At 38.9% G+C, this 17,664-nt stretch overlaps 1 protein-coding gene across 7 annotated transcripts in view; it reads left to right on the top strand.

Moving 5' to 3' along the window:
* The window catches only part of SPMIP11 (sperm microtubule inner protein 11), a 54,757-nt gene that overhangs the window by 11,632 nt on the left and 25,461 nt on the right, over positions 1–17,664 (top strand). For 3 of the 7 annotated variants that reach the window (XR_014083799.1, XM_081596827.1, XM_081596828.1), the window contains exon 1: positions 7,815–7,922. The exons of the other annotated variants lie outside the window; for them this stretch is intronic. Coding sequence is in view for 1 of the 3 variants with exons in the window: in XM_081596827.1 (XP_081452953.1) it covers positions 7,844–7,922 (79 nt within the window). In the remaining 2 variants the exon portion in view is untranslated. Of the gene's footprint in view, positions 1–7,814; positions 7,923–17,664 lie in introns of those variants that run through there. 7 annotated transcript variants of the gene reach the window in all.

Genomic DNA, 17,664 nt, shown 5'->3' with positions numbered 1-17,664 from the left:
CGGGGTCGCAAAGAGTCAGACACGACTGAGTGACTGAACTGAACTGATTCTATTCTTTTTGATGTGATGGTAAATGAAATTGCTTCTTGAATTTCTCTTCTGATCTTTCATTGCTAGTGTATATAAATGCGACAGATTCTGTGCATTAATTTTGTAACCTGCAACTTTACCAAAATCATTGATGAGTTCCAGTACTTTTCTGGTAGCGTCTTTAGGATCTTCTATGTATACTATCATGTCATCTGCAAACAGTGATGGTTTAATTTCTTCTTTTCCAGTTTGGATTCCCTTTACTTATTTTTCTTCACTTATTGCTGTTAGCTGTGATATTAAATGTCATCCTGAACAGAACACCGTTTGGCACATGGTAGGTGTTCAACATATGCTTATTGTCAAAATAGTGTTAGCTTTCAGATACATGGCCCTTAAAGAACAACTGACAAAATCTTAGACCAGAGAAATTTTCCTCTTTTTTTTTTAACATTTTTAAATAGGACTCTGTTTCCTGTCACACTTACAAGGCTATTCATTCTGGTTATAGGATGATATTTCATGGTTCGATCTTATTTTGCATTGTGCTTATGAAGGTCATATTTCAGTCATGTCACACATTACCATTTACTGCTTTTACAACAATTTCTCCACACATTCATGTAGTTTCCGAACAAAAATATGAAAAGATGGTGTGCTATTCATAACTATACCCAGTTCCACGTTGAATGATGTGTCTATTTACATAAGTTTAGTACAAAGTTTACTGATAGACTGTATAGCATGCAATTTATAAAAAACTAAAATATATAATTTTTTTATTGTAAATTTTTTATAGCTAGCTGATCCTCATGAAATGCTTTCATTGAATTTTCCCAAAGCTTGAATCAAGAACCAAATATGTGGTGACATTTGACAAACAGATACAGGCGTACCTTGGAGGTATTGTGGGCTCAGTTTCAGACCAGCATGATAAAGCAAATATTGCAATAAAGTGAGCCATATGAATATTTTTGTTCTTAAGTGTGCAGTAGCATTATATCTAAAAAAACAATAATACATACCTTAATTAAAAAATATTTTGTTGCTAAAAAATGCTAACCACCATCTGAGGCTCCAGTGAGTTGTAATCTTTTTGCAATAGTAGCATGAAAGATCACTGACCACAGATCACTATAATCAATATAATAGTAATGACAAAGTTAAAAATATTGTGAGAATTATCAAAATGTGACACAGAAACACAAAGTGAGCAAATGTGGTTGGAAAAAAGTTTATGCTGGTAGACTCACTCAAACCTTCAGTTTTTAAAAAGCACAGTATCTGCAAAGTGCAAAAAAGTCAAGGGCAATAAAATGAGGGATGCCTGTATAGCTTTGATTGCTGGTTGACATTTTCATTTGCATTAATAAGATGAAAGTGAAGCAGTGAGACATGTTGGAACTTCAGTTATCAGTGACTTGAACAACATCTTTGCTGAATTGGAAAATAGTTTTTGAATACTGGGAAAATATTTCAGTTTTTTTGTGCTTTTGATAATTTAATGGCTGCAGATATGATACATTTTTAAACTTAATATACATTATTAACATTTTCTTGATCACTTTCTTAAGTCTAAACTGTTGACAGAGCAAATAAATTGACGGTTTGTAGTATTTGCCAATTTCTGTAGTGTAATTCTTTCACCATAGTTAATTTCAAACTACCACTGTGACATCACTGATCATGAAATTGGGAAGAGATGAACATACCATCACATAGTATTTCCTCCATACAGATGTAATAGTCAGGAATTCTGGTTTCCAGTATGACATATAAAGAGCTTAGAAGTTATCACTCCTGTTCTCACAACAACAAAAAAGTTGAACAAACTGAAAATCAGTAACCCTTCTTAGATCCATCAGAGAATCAAGGTGACAGGGCAAACCTCTACCACAAAAAGAAGAATCAGAACAGGCAGAACACAGAATCGTGGTTTACTAGGAGCAAAATCATGGAACCAGTAACTGATGTAAATATTTAAAGGACAATTGACTAACTACTGGAGACTAAACATGAACTTAATTGAAAGATTACCAGAAACAAAAACCTCCTAGTGCCCAGCCTAAGGAGATATCCACATTTTCATGAGTTTTACCTCTCAGAGCCCCACAGGTCTTACTATGAAGATAGGAGAAAAATCCTTTCATCCTTCCAATGGACAGAATGAAACGTAGCCATTTTGAAATATGCTAGAGCATTCAGTTCTCCTTAAAAAAGATCTTCCCTCAAGGGAAACGATTCAACAGAGCCTACCTAACCAACGTGGGAGAAGGAAAATGAGCCAACTCCAGTTTCTTGTAGCTGTCCTGTTTCATGTAAGAGAGAAAAAAGACAAAAAGCATCTATGAAGGTCAAAATACAGGAACACAATCTCACTAAAAGAATGAGACCTATAGGACACTTCCCCTCCCCCCCTTTACCAACACATCAGTTGAGTTCCTGTAACAGGTGATTCCGTCTGAAAGAACTCTAAACTCAGACCCTATTAAGAAGGAGTCTCTAGGGAAACCCAAGGACATCAGAGGAAATTTGACACCTATAGCTATAGCAAACAGGAAACACAGCCTAACTCCCAGCCAGACAAACATAGAACCTCAGTTCCTTTTACCAAATATATTATGTTGCATTTTCTCCAAAAAAGTTACAAGGCATGCTAAAATGCAAAAAATAACAGTCTAGGTATTTCCTGGGCAGTCCTGGGGTTAGGCTCCACCCTTCCACTGCAGGGGGGCCCAGGCTCAATGTTCAGTCAAAGAACTAGGATTCCACATGCCCTGGGGCATGGCCAAATATACAAATACATATTGGACAACTGGACATATATATATTTGGCCATGCTCCAGGGCATTTGAGATATATAGATAGATAGATAGATATAGATATAGATATATATGTACACAAAGCAAGCATTAGAATCAGACTCATATATGGCGGAAACTGGAAATGTACCTGATTAATATCCTAAGGACTCTAATGGAAAAAGTGGACACCATGAAAGAATCAGTAGTGATACAAGCAGAGAAATGAAAACTCTAGAAAGAATCAAAAGGCTAGAAATCAAAAGCACTATAACAGAAATAAAAAATGCCTTGATGGGCTAATCACTGCCCTGGACATGACCAAGGAAAGAATCAGGGAGTTTGAAGATATGTCAGTAGAAACTTCCCATACTGAAAAGCAAAGAGGAAAAGTAGTGAAAACAACAGAACAGAATATCTAGATACAGTAGATGTAAATAACTTCGTGAACATAGATATTAGTAAAATGTAATACAATAATTAGGAAATGGTGAATTTTTAGTATTTACTGCTGGCATGTTGCAATCCATGGAGTTGCAAAGAGTCAGACATGACTGGGCAACTGAACAACCACCATCCTTATTTTTAATAAGTATATTTTATTCAATTGTAAGTTTAGATAATCAGTAGATTATCTGTAATAGCAACAACAATAATAATAATGTGTTAACAACCAGCCCACAAAGTTCCTGAAAACTTAGCAGGTAGTTCTCAAAAGTCAAGATGAACTGGCTCAACACATTACTCTTGAAATAACTTAAAGACGTATTGAAATTACCATATTCAGATTTATTAATGCATTGTATACATATATAAGGTTCTATTATATGCAGAACACATGCTGAGGAAGTGTGCATATGTTATTTAATTCTGTTAACTATGAAATAGGTATCATAGCCCTTTTTAAATTAATCGGTTCAAAGTTAGACACCTAGAATATGGCAAAACTAAGATTTGAGCCCACATCAGTGGCGTCCCTGGTGGCTCAGACAGTAAAGAATCTGCCGGATTTGAGAGCTGGGTTTGACCCCTGAAGATCCCCTGGAGAAGGGAATGGCAACCCGCTCCAGTATTCTTGCCTGGAGAATTCCATGGACAGAGGAGCCTCGCGGGCTATACAGTCCATGGGATCACAAAGAGTTGGACACAACTGAGCGACTAACACTTTCACTTCACTTTTATCAGTGCTCTTTCCACGCACTGCTTTCTGAAGCTTACAGTATAAAGAAGACTAGGACAAGAAAAAGGGTAACAAACAGTTGGTTCATCAGTTTTTCTGAAGTTATTTTGTCCACTGCCATTCCATCCCTACTGTGAACCCATAAATCCTGTGCCTCCTCAGACAATGGGAGTTTCAGTCATAGTAGTTCTTCAGGACATTCGGTTCAGTTCAGTCGCTCAGTCATGTCCGACTCTGGAACCCCGTGGTCTGCAGCACGCCAGGCTTCCCTGTCCGTCACCAACTCCTGGAGCTTACTCAAACTCATGTCCATCGAGTCAGTGATGCCATCCAACCATCTCATACTCTGACATCCTCTTCTCCTCCTGCCTTCAATCTTTTCCAGCATCAGGGTAGTTTCCAGTGAGTCAGTTCTTTGAATCAGGTGGCCAAAGTATTGGAGTTTCAGCTTCAGCATCAGTCCTTCCAGTGAATATTCAGGACTGATTTCCTTTAGGATAGACTGGTTGGATCTCCTTGCAGTCCAAGGGACTCTCAAGAGTCTTCTCCAACACCACAGTTCAAAAGCATCAATTCTTCAGCGCTCAGTTTTCTTTATAGTCCAACTCTCATATCCACACATGACTACTGGAAAAACTATAGCTTTGACTAGACAGACTTTGTTGGCAAAGTAATGTCTCTGCTTTTTAATATGCTGTCTAGGTTGGTCACAGCTTTTCTTCCAAGGAGCAAGCATCTTTTAATTTCATGACTGCAGTCACCATCTGCAGTGATTTTGGAGTCCAAGAAAATAAAGTCTCACTGTTTCCATTGTTTCCCCATCTATTTGCCATGAAGTGATGGGACCAGATGCCACGATCTTAGTTTTCTGAGTGTTGAGTTTTAAGCCAACATTTTCACTCTCCTCTTTCACTTTCATCAAGAGACTCTTTAGTTCTTCTTCTGCCATAGGGTGGTGTCATCTGCATATCTGAGGTTAGTGGTATTTCTCCCAGAAATCTTGATTCCAGCTTGTGCTTCATCCAGTCCAGTATTTCGCATGATGTACTCTGCATATAAATTAAATAAGCAGGGTGACAATAAACAGCCTTGATGTACTCCTTTCCTGATTTGGAACCAGTCTGTTGTTCCATGTCCAGTTCTAACTGTTGCTTCTTGACCTGCATATAGATTTCTCAGGAGGCAGGTCAGGTGGCCTGGTATTCCCATCTCTTGAAGAATTTTCCAGTTTGTTGTGATCCGCATAGTGGCACAGTCAATAAAGCAAAAGTAGATGTTTCTCTGAAACTCTCTTGCTTTTTTGATGATCCAGCAGATGGTGGCAATTTGATCTCTGGTTCCTCTGCCTTTTCTAAATCCAGCTTGAACATCTGGAAGTTCGTGGTTCACATACTGTTGAAGCCTGGCTTGGAGAATTTTGAGCATTAATTTGCTAGCGTGAGAGATGAGTGCAATGATGCAGTAGTTTGAACATTCTTTGGCATTGCCTTTCTTTGGGATTGGGATGAAAACTGACCTTTTCCAGTCCTGTGACCACTGCTGAGTATTCCAGATTTGCTGGCATATTGAGTGCAGCACCTTCACAGCATCATCTTTTAGAATATGAAATAGCTCAACTGGAATTCCATCACCTCCACTAGCTTTGTTTGTTGTGATGCTTCCTAAGGCCCACTTGACTTCGCATTCCAGGATCTCTGGCTGTAGGTGAGTGATCACACCATCGTGGTTATCTGGGTCATGAAGATCTTTTTTGTATAGTTCTTCTGTGTATTCTTGCCACTTCTTCTTAATATCTTCTGCTTCTGTTAGGTCCATACCATTTCTGTCCTTTATTGTGCCCATCTTTGCACAAAATGTTCCCTTCATATCTCTAATTTTCTTGAAGAGAGCCCTAGTCTTTCCCATTCTATGGTTTTCCTCTATTTCTTTGCACTGATTGCTGAGGAAGGCTTTCTTATCTCTCCTTGCTGTTCTTTGGAACTTTGCATTCAAATGGGTATATCTTTCCTTTTCTCCTTTGTCTTTCCTATCTTTTCTTTTCTCAGCTATTTGTAAGGCCTCCTCAGACAACCATTGTGCCTTTTTGCATTTCTTTTTCTTGGGGATGGTCTTGATCACTGCCTCCTGTACAATGTCACAAACCTCCACCCATAGTTCTTCAGGCACTCTGTCTATCAGATCTAAACCCTTGAATCTATTTGTCACTTCCACTGTATAATCATAAGGGATTTGATTTAGGTCATACCTGAATGGTCTAGTGATTTTCCCTACTTTCTTCAATTTAAGTCTGAATTTGGCAATGAGGAGTTCACGATCTGAGCCACAGTCAGCTCCTGGTCTTGTTTTTGCTAACTGCATAGAGCTTCTCCATCTTTGGCTGCAAAGAATATCATCAATCTGATTTTGGTATTGACCATCTGGTGATGTCCATGTGTAGACTCTTTTCTTGTGTTGTTGGAAGAGGGTGTTTGCTACAACCAATGTGTTCTCTTGGCAAAACTCTGTTAGCATTTGACCTGCTGCAGGGGCAGGGGCTCTGGGTGCAGTAGACCCAGGTATGGCATAAGCCTTCTTGGAGGAGGTCACCATTAACCCCACCACAGAGACTCTTGGAGGGCACAAACAGAACCTTGTGCACACCAGGACCCAGGAGGAAGGAGCAGTGACCCCACAAGAGACTGACCCAGACTTGCCCGTGAGTGTCCAGGAGTCTCTGGCGGAGGGGTGGATCAGTGGTGGCCTGTGGTAGGGTTGAGGGCACTGAGTCCAGCAGTGTCTGCATGGGACCTTTTGAAGGAGGTCGCCATTATCTTCATTACCTCCACCATAGTTTGGCCTCAGGTCAAATGAGCCCTGCCCATCAATGGAAAATTGGATTAAACATTTACTGAGCATGGCCCGCCCATCAAAACAAGACCCAGTTTCCCCCTCAGTCTCTCCCATCAGGAAGCTCCCATAGGCCTCTTAATCCCTCTCTGTCAGATGGCAGACAGAATGAAAACCTTAATCACAGAAAACTAACCAATCTGATCACGTGTACCACAGCCTTGTCTAACTCGATGAAACTATGAGCCATGTAGTGTAGGGCCACCCAAGACAGACAGGTCATGGTGGAGAGTTCGGCAAACCACTTCAATATTATTGCCTTGCAAACCAATAAACAGTATGAAAAGGCAAAAAGATAGGACACTGAAAGATGAACTCCCCAGGTCGGTAGGTGCCCAATATGCTGCTGGAGATCAGTGGAGAAATAACTCCAGAAAGAATGAAGAGACGGAGCCAAAGCAAAAACAACACCCAGTTTGTGGATGTGACTGGTGATGGAAGTAAATTCCAATGCTGTAAAGAGCAGTATTGCATAGGAACCTGGAATCTTAGATCCATGAATCAAGGCAAATTGGAAGTGGTCAAACAGGAGATGGCAAGAGTGAATGTCGACATTTTAAGAATCAGTGAACGAAAATGGACTGGGATGGGTGAATTTAACTCAGATAACCATTTATCTGCTACTGTGGGCAAGAATCCCTTAGAAGAAATGGAGTAGCCATCATTGTCAACAAAAGAGTCCAAAATGTAGTACTTGGATGCAATCTCAAAAACAACAGAATGATCTCTGTTCGTTTCCAAGGCAAACCATTCAATATCACAGTAATCCTAGTCTATGCCCCGACCAGTAATGTTGAAGAAGCCGAAGTTGAACGGTTCTATGAAGACCTAAAAGACCTTCTAGAACTAACACCCAAGAAGTCCTTTTCAGGACATTACCATGGTTACCAAACAGACTTCAGTGCTGCAGCCTGAACATTCTAGAAGAAGGCAGGGAGGACCTGAGATGGCCTTCTTCAACTTACATCTGTTAGGATATCAAAATTCCTTTCGGAACAAGAAAAGGGGCAAAACTGAAGAAACAAGTAAGGGGAACATAGAATAGAGGGTTATAAAGGGCCACTTCTTAGTCATTTCTTTTCCTACCTTGGGTTAGAGTTTTATCCCCCAAGATTAACCACTACACTAGTTAAAATTATGAAGTAGAGAAAGTATCCATTCCCTCTCGTGTCATTTAATATCCTTAATAAGACACCCAGTTTGTTCAACTGAATAAATTCATTTGCTCATTTAGTCAACATTTATTAAGCACCAACTATGTGTCAGGCTTTATGTTGGTGACTAGGGTTACAAAGATAGATAAGATTAGCTCTCTCTCTGCCATAAAGTGGCCGACTATCCAATGAAGAAAAGTATGCAAACAAATTTGCAATATGGTGTATGATTCAGTTAAATATGGAATGCTGTGGAACCACTAAAGAGGAAGTACCTAATGCTATTAGATTGAAATGAGAATACAGGGATCCTTTAGAGAAGAACTCCCACAGGAAATGCTTCTAGAACTGAGTATTAGAGGATGATTAGAATTAACCAAGTAGACAAGAAGGGAATACAGCACAGACAAAGGAACAGAGAATTGAGGCTTATTAAGTGAGCTCCAAGTCCTTGGGTACAGACAAGTGGTAGACAGGAGCTAAGAAGCAGGTGTTGAAAACTAGGCAGGGGTCAGATAATTGAGGATTATGTTATCCATGCTAACCTTTTAACTTTATAGGAACTATTGAAGGAATTTTAGTAGGCAGTGAGTAAATAATCAGACCCATATTATATCTGCAATACCTAGCAGTACCTCATATCTGATAGAGATCTAATAAATGTATTTGTAGGGTGAATGAATAAGTGATACTGAATAACTAATTCTAAAGGGAGGATTTACAGGAGATGTGACAAGATTAAGATAGTAAAAGATGAATTGCTTGAAAACAGAAATAAAAGAGAAAGGGTATTCCAGGAAGAATGAAGAACACATGTGAAGGAAATTAAGCATGGGCAGGAACTGAAGCAAAAGTTGTATTGGGGTAAAGGGAGGGGATAACTGGGGAAGTATAAAGCACAAAGTTAAGGCTGAGAAGGACTGATCTTGTGTAGACTCCATTGGGCTCTCTCTGTTCTCTAATCCTGTTAAAGAAGCTCTGTTTCATGTATTTAGCATTCAGGTAAGATTTGTACAAAGGGTCCCACTAATAGACCCTAGGAATCCTTTTATAGCCCTACACCCTACTTGCCCCCACCCAGCTGGGTCCCAGCATTGTGCCCTGGTGAGGATATTTTTGTCTCCAAATTAGTTCATCACCCTCTCTCAGTTCATCACCCTCTCTCAGAGAAACACACTTGGCCTAACTCACTAATTCCCCATGTTCCATTTTGGTTTATATATTGCCCTCCTGTAATGATAGTTGAGAATTTAGCTTCCCCTCTCCCATCCTAGTTCTTCTAGTATAGTTATGTCACAGTTTTAGGTTTATGGTAAGAAAAATTCTAAGAATGACCCTCAATGAATCTTGGCCTTATATCATCCCCTCCCCTTTGAATGTGGGTGGAACCTCTGAATATGATGGAAAACACTCTGGTGATTGTTACTTTACATAGAAAAAAAGGAGATTATGCGAGTGGGCCTAATCTAATCACACAAGCCCTTTAAAATCTGAGTGGTTTTTTCCAGTTAACAGCAAAAGAGGAATTTGGAGATTGGAAGCATGTGGGGCTCTGAAGATGGAGGGGGGCTGCATGCCAAGGAATGTGGGTGGCAGTTAGGAGCTGAGAGTGTCCCAGCTGACAGTCAGCAAGGCATCAGTCCTATAACCACAAAAACCTGAATTCTGTCAATAACCTGACTGAAACTGAAAATGGATTCTTCCTAGAGACTCCAGATAAGACCCCAGCCCAGCTAAGAGTTAGATTTCAGCCTTGTGAGACTAAGTAGAGACTGCCAGACTTCTGACTTGTAGAAGTGTCAAGATAGTGAGTGAATGATGTTGTTGTTTTAAATATTTATTTATTTTGGCTGTGTACGGTCTCAGTTGCGGCAGGTGGGCTCTCCTATCTTAGTTGCAGCGTGTGGGATCTTCAGTTGCTGCTTGCGGGAATCCTCTTCTCGTTGCAGCATGTGGGATCCAGTTCCCTGACCAGGGATTGAACCCTGGCCAGCTGCATTGGAAGGGTGGAGTTTTAGCCACTTGGACCACCAGGGTGTTGTTTTAAGCCACTAAATTTGTGGTCATTTGAGATGTAGCAGTAGAACCCTAATACAAGCTTATATCTATAGTCTTGTAGTCTTAAAATATGTAAAAACTGTTTACTTCTAAGGCAATTAATTTGACTATAATAACTTTTTTGTTCAATTTTTTGTTTATTCCTAGAATTAAGAACTGCTACCATTGTTTTTTTTTCCCCATTTGCTTGGTTCTCTGCTATTACTTCAACAACTCTATCCAATGCCCAGTGATATTTTTTCTAGTCATTCAAAACACAAGTAATCTACCAATTCCTTTTTTCCCAAACTTCTCTCTCCTACTCCTACTTTCTGCCTTCTATTCCTGGCACATAGCTCTTTCCTAAAACTTGCTTTTGCCTCTCTCCAAGATTTTATTCCCTATTCCCTGGATCCCATGTTTTCTTTCTTGGTTTTACTCTCCTTTTCCTGGAATATATCCTTGCCTAGCTTTCTAAGAGCGTATCGGAGGTATATTTTTGAGTGAAGAATGGTTTTAGACTACCGTCACACTTGATTGTCAGCTTTTCCAGATATGGAATTCTAGGTTGAAAATCATTTTCTGAAAACTTTGAAGGTATACTTTATTGTCCTCTAATTTCCAGCTGTATTCTTTTGTGTATGATGTATTTGTCTCCAGAAGCTTTTTGTTTTCTTTTTTGTTCCCTAAGTGTTCAAAATTTCATAATGTTGGAACTTGCTGTAGGTCTTTTTTCATTCACTGTGATAGACTTTCCATGAGCTTTTTCAACCTGGACATTTGTACCCTTCATTTCTGACAAATTTTCCTCTATTACTTCTTTATTAATTTATTCTCTATTTTCTCTCTTCTCTCTTTTTGGAACTTCCATTTATCAGCTGTAAAACCTGAGGTGATCCTCTAACTTTATTCATATTTCTCTATATTTCCTTTGGGTTTTAAAAAATTTACCCTTCGGGAGCCTCCTCAATTTCATCTTCCAACCTTCTGGATTAATTATCTTTTGCTGTGTAAGAAAGTACCCTAAAACATAGAAGCTTAAACCAACAAAACATTTATTACTTTATAGTCTGTGTGAATCAGGAATCCAGAAGGAGTTTAGGTAGGTAGTTCTAGCTCAGGGTTTCTCATGTGTTTACAGACAGGGTGTCAACAGGGGCTCCAGTCATCTCATGACTGGAGGCCTCAGTTCTTATCAACAACCAGGCATCTCTGGCTCTTGACAGGACACCTCAGTTTCTCACCACATGGGCCTCCCCATAAGCTGCTTGAGTGTTCTAACCTGGCAGCTAACTTTCCTCAGAGCTGGTGATCAGAGAAAGAGAGGAAGGAGGAAGGAAGCCAAATGTCTTTTTATGACCTCGTCTCAGAAGTGACTGTCACTTCCACCTTATTCTTTTTGTTAGAAGAGAGTCACTAAAGCCAGCCCACACACAAGGGGAAGGGTAATAAAGAAGCTTTGGACACGGGCAAATCACCATATCTTTGTATCAGAATATTTTGCTGACTATATTCTTAATTTCCAAGGACTGTTTTTGGTCCTCTGGTTTTCCTTTTCCACATCTTTTTTCTTCAGGGATATTTATACTTTATTTGAAACTCTGTTCTCTGCATTAGCTCTGTTTCTCCTGCGCCTTTCTTTCCTATGAGTTTATTTTGGTCTCTGTTTTCCTCATTGATGACTATTATCAAATAACTGGTTATCCTTGGCTCTTTATTGTAAGAGTGAGGAACTAAAAAGCTGACTAGAAGCCTGGAGGGCAGGGGTGGTTATCCATTTTGGGCTTCCCTAGGAGCCTTCCACTGGCTTTCTACATGTTCTCCAAGGAAGAACACCATACTTGCCTCTCTGGGGATTGTTACGTGTTTGTTGCTAGCATACTGGGACCAAGACTGAGAGTCTCACTTTTGAGGATCTCAATTTTCACTTAATCATGGTATTCTTAGTACTACACCATATGCTATCCCTCGCAGTAAATCTTGTCCAGGAGTGCAGTGCCTCCAAGATTCAGTTCTTCCAAAGACATCTTTCTCCTTTTTCACCATTTTTATTGAGATATAATTGACATATAACATTGTGTAAGTTTGGGCTTCTCTCGTGGTGCAGCAGTAAAGAATCCACCTGCCAATCAGGAGATGTGAGTTCAATCCCTGGGTCAGGAAGATCCCCTGGAGAAAGAAATGGCAACCCAGTCCAGTATTCTTGCCTGGGAAATACCAAGGACAGAGGAGTCGGCTGGGCTACAGTCCATGGGGTTGCAAAGAGTGGGACACAACTTAGCTACTAAACAACAATAACAAGCAAATTGTGTTAAGTTTAAGGTGTACAATATGTTGGTTTGATACATTTAAAATATATTGCAAAATGTTAACCACTGTAGCATTAGCTCTAATACCTCTATGACATCACATAATTGCCATTTCTTTCTTGTGGTAATAACATTTAGGATCTACTCTCTCAGTACCTTTCAATTATATATAATACCATTTAATTACCTATAATCACCATGCTGTACGTTAGATCCCCATAACTTATTCATCTTATAAATGGAAGTTTATACCCTTCGGCCAACATCTCATCCCCTCACCTCCAGCTCCTGGTGACCACCATTCTTCTTTTTGAGTTATACTTTTATAGATTCCACATATAAGTGAGATCATACAGTATTTGTTGTCTTCTGTCTGACTCACTTATCTTACTTAGCATCATGCTCTGAAGGTTTGTTCATGTGGTTGCAAATAACAGGATTTCCTTTTTTCCCATGACTGAATAATATTTCATTGTATATGTATTTATACTGCATCTTCTTTATCCATTCATTCATTGGCAGACACTTAAGCTTCCATATCTTGGGTATTGTGAATAATGCTGCAGTGAACATGAAAATGAAGATTTCTCTTCAAGATCCTGTTTTCATTGCCTTTGGATATATAGCCAGAAGTGGGGTTGCTGGACAGAGAAGTCTTTTATTTCCTTGCTAGGGCATGGTGAATATGATTAGCCTGGTTGTACCATGTGCTCTGGAATACCTCCCTGTTCTCAGACCTATTTTTTACTCCTACCTTCTGTGGTACCTGCTGTATACTAAAGTTTGAGTTTCTCAAGCAGATTAGGTCAATTCTAGATATATCCTCCATTGCAGAAACTTAAAACATTTCCTATTCTGATAAACTGGGGCTTCCCAGGTAGCGTTAATGGTTAAGAACCCGCTTGCCAATGCAGGAGATGTGGGTTCTATCCCTGGGTTGGGAAGATCCCCTGGAGGAGGGCATGATGACCCACTCCAGTATTCTTGCCTGGAGAATCTCATGGACAGAGGAGCCTGGTGGACTGCAGTCCATAGGGTTTCAAAGAGTCAGACAGGACTAAAGTGATGTAGCACACATGCATGCACATTCTGATAAGTTAGTTGCTACCCCTTTATCCATGTTCCATTTTTCAAAAGATGTTTCCAGTGAAATATATCATCTTGCTACTGTATCCTTACTCTCTCTCTGCCCTTGAAGGTTAATGCCATTTTTGTCATTGTTTTTTTGTTTGTTTGTTTGTTTGGGGGGGCAGCACTGGATCTTCATTGCTGTGCACAGGCTTTCTCTAGTTGCAGCGAGCAGGGGCTGTTCTCTGGTTGCAGTGCATGGGCTTCTCACTGCAGTGGCTTCTCTTGTGGAACATGGGCTCCAGGCACACTGGCGTCAATAGTTGTGGTGCGTGGGCTCAGTTGCCCCGTGGCATGTGAAATCTTCCTGGACCAGGGATGGAACCCATGTCCCCTGCATTGGCAGGCAGATTCTCAACCACAGGACCACCAAGGAAGTCTTTGTTGTTGTTATTTTGATGTCATTTTAGGAAATTTAGAGGGGAAAGAAAATAAACTTTACGGTTAATTAATCATTTTTAAAACTAATTTTTGTGATGTATTTCCAAAATTATAGAAAATTTGTAAGACTGGTACAAAGAAATTCCCTATACCCTTTACCCAAATTAGTCAGTTGTTAATATTTGGCCATATTTGCTTGTTCTCTCTCCCTTCATATTTATATATATATATGCTATATATGTAATTTATATATTAGCATATCTATATATAAACATTTGTTTTTTCTCAGCTAGTTGAGAATCAGTAGTTCATATTATGTCCTTTACTCTCAAATATTTCAGTTTGTATTTCTTAAAAATAAGAACACTTTTTTAGGGGCTGCCCTGGTGGCTCAGTGGTAAAGAATCCATCTGCCAATGCAGGGAACACGGGTTCGATCCCTGATCTGGGAAGATGCCACAGAGCAACTAAGCCAGTGTGCCACAACTATTGAGCCTGTGCTCTAGAGCCTGGGAGCCGCAGCTCATGTGCCCCAGATCCCATGCTCTGCAACAAGAGAAGCCACCACAAAGAGAAACCTGCTCGCTGCAACTAGAGAAAAGCCTGAGCGGCATCAAAGACCCAGCACAGCCAAAAACAAATAAATAAAATTATTTTTATAAAAAGAATAAGAACTTTTTTTTAGATAACCCACAGTATAAGTTATCAAACTAAGCAATTTTAACACTGATAGAATACTATTATCTAATTACCGACAGTCTATATTCCAATTTTTCCAGTTGCCCTGTTAATGTCCTTTAGAACAAAATTTTCCCTTTTAGGATCCAATTAAGGATCAGGCATTGCATTTAGTTGGCATGACTCTTTAGTTTCCTTTTATCTGGAAAAATTCCTCTGCTCCTTTGTTTCATGACGTTGACAATTTTAAGAGTACAGGCAAGATATTTTATACAGTTTTTCTTAATTTGGGTTTATCTGACGTTTATTAAGATTAAGGGCTTCCCTATGGCTCAGATGGTAAAGAATCTGCCTGCAATGTGGGAGACCTAAGTTCAATCCCTGGGTCAGGAAGATCCCCTGGAGAAGGGAATGGTAACCTACTCCAGTATTCTTGCCTGGAAAATGCCATGGACATAGGAGCCTGGTGGGCTACAGTCCACGGGGTTGCCAAGAGTTGGACACGACTGAGCGACTTAACACTTCCTTTCTCAAGATTAGATCAGGTTTAAATGTTTTTGGCAGGAATAAGCAATATTATGTCTTTAATACATCACATCAGGAGGCTTGTGATGTCATTTTTGTCCCATTATTGGTGATGTTAACTTTGACCATTTGATTAAGGTGGTGTTTTCCAGTCTTCTTCATTGCCAAGTTGATAGTGACAGAGTAAAGGGACAAGATAGGTGAATAAGTAGTTAATCCTTACTTATTGTACGAAAAAGTATGGGAGACCCTGTAATTTAATGATTACTTAAGAAAGCAGGTTTGCTTAACCACGAAACCAAGCAGACTGGCACAGCGACAGAACCACGCAGCAGCAGAAGACATGACCCAAAGCAATAAAACAATGGTGGCATGAGACTCACATCCTGCCCATTGAGCTCAGTAAGTTAATGATCCCTAGGACATGCTCTCTGCACACATGAAAAACAATAATTTGTGCATCTAGCTTGACCACATAGGAACAAGAAAACTCCCTTGCCCAACCTAGAGGAGGAGCTGATGATGGAAGCGTGATGTCTACTCAAGAAAGACAAAGAAGTCCTTCTCCCTCTCCCCACTTTTCCTGCGATTATAAAACTAGCCCAGTAAGTTCTCAGAGCATGGCATCCCCTTGCCCACCTGCTTGTAAGCCTCCAAGTGTCCTTTTCTAATCAGCTACTTCTTATCTATCACTTTGTCTCTTGTTGAATTATTTTTTGCACTGAGACAAAGAACTCTTTGAGACAAAGAACTCTATCAGAGCTCTTCAGAGCCCCTGAGACAAAACCCAAACAGTTTCAAAGTTACTATTTTTATTTTGTAATTAGTAGTGATTCCCAGAAAGATATTTTGAAAAAATGTAAAGATCCTATTTTACATCAAACTTTTTCTTCCTAGTTTTAGCATCTACTGATGATTCAGTTATCTCTATGATAGTTCCAAATGGTAATTTTCTAACTCACATCCATTCTAACTCCAAATGTAAAGTTTAATTGAGTTTTTCCAAAGCATTCAATTTCATTTTTATACAAAATCACTGCTCTTTTTTTAATATCCCAGAAGTTTATTTAATTCTTGCTTGATACGTTTTATAGAGAAAGGTTGGGACTATTTGCTTTGGGTGCCCCTAGTAAATCTCATGGAGGCACTCACTGATCCTTTTTTAAAAATACATATTCCATTAGTTTAAATAATATATCATTAAATGGCAATTACAAAGTAAAACTGGCATAAATTTTGGGGGGAGAAAAATCACAGCTGACTCTTGGTATGCATACAGTTCAACTGGTGGGAGCATAAGTATGCAGGTATGCTAGAGAGTAGCTCTTGGCTGCGACTGAAGTGTTTCAGGCATCTTTTAATACGTTTTTCAGAGGAAATGGAGAACATTAATTAATCTAGCAAGCCTATTCAATAGAGCTTCTTTAGAAGAGCTCCTAATATTTATAATATTGAGCTATTCACATTTAATATTCTAAAATACATAAAGGAACTAGGGCATCGTAAAGAATTATTGATAAAAACTTAGATAAGCTTGTCCTGGACCAAGCTAGAGATTCCTGAATATTTGCCAAATTCTGTATGTGAGTTAGGATACAGAGGGGAATAAATGTGAGGTCCCTTTCCACACATATTTTAGAAGCTTAGAATTCCTTGTGGTAAAATATCACCCAAATGAGGCTAATGTAATATTGTATGTCAACTACAGTTCAGTTTTAAAAAAAAAGAAATATTACCCAAAGATAATGATATCTGATAGAAATTGACAAAATACCCTAAAATTCATATGGAAATATAGGGTATCCAGAATAACCAAAGCAATCTTAAAGAATAAGAATGATGGAGGACATACTTCCCAATTTCAAGTCTTCTACAAAGCTTCTATAATCAAGACCATGGTGATGTTGGCATAAGAATTGCCATATTAGATCAGTGAAATAGAATTAAGAGTCTAGAAATACACTCTTATATTTATGGTCAATTGATTTGCAACAAAGATGCCAAGACAATTCAATGGGAGAGAATAGTTTTTTCAACAAATGGTGTTGCAAAAACTGGATAATTACATGCAAAAGAATGAAATTGGACCCCACCTCACACCATATGCAAAAATAAACTCAAAATGGATCATAGACATAAATGTAAGAGCTAAAACTTTAAAACTTTTAGAAGAAAAATCTTCGTGACCTTGGATTAGGCAATGTTTTGTAATAAATGACAGCAAAAGCATAAATGACAGAAGAAAAGATAGGTAAATTGGATTTCATAAAAATTAAAAACTTCTGTGTTTCAAGGAACACTATCAAGTAAGTGAAAAGAAGTTTATGTGTTTTTGTAAATGTTTGGATTATAAGACAGATTTAGAATAAATAAGTACAAACTTATTAAATCAATAATCATAAGAGAAAATGAAAGTTATTACAGTTGCATAGAACAAAATGTGGGCTCAGACAATTTTGATAGGAAATATTTTCAAAATGTTAACAGGTAATTGCATTCTTAATAGCAGAAAAAAATGAAAATAACCAATTAATTTTATAATACTAACACAAACT

The sequence above is a fragment of the Giraffa tippelskirchi genome, chromosome 4, assembly GCF_054371585.1.
Source record: "Giraffa tippelskirchi isolate mGirTip1 chromosome 4, T2T-mGirTip1v1.2.pri, whole genome shotgun sequence".
Taxonomy (NCBI): Eukaryota; Metazoa; Chordata; class Mammalia; order Artiodactyla; family Giraffidae; genus Giraffa; species Giraffa tippelskirchi.
Note: the sequence above shows the minus strand (reverse complement) of the source record. Positions and strands in the feature narration are given on the sequence as shown.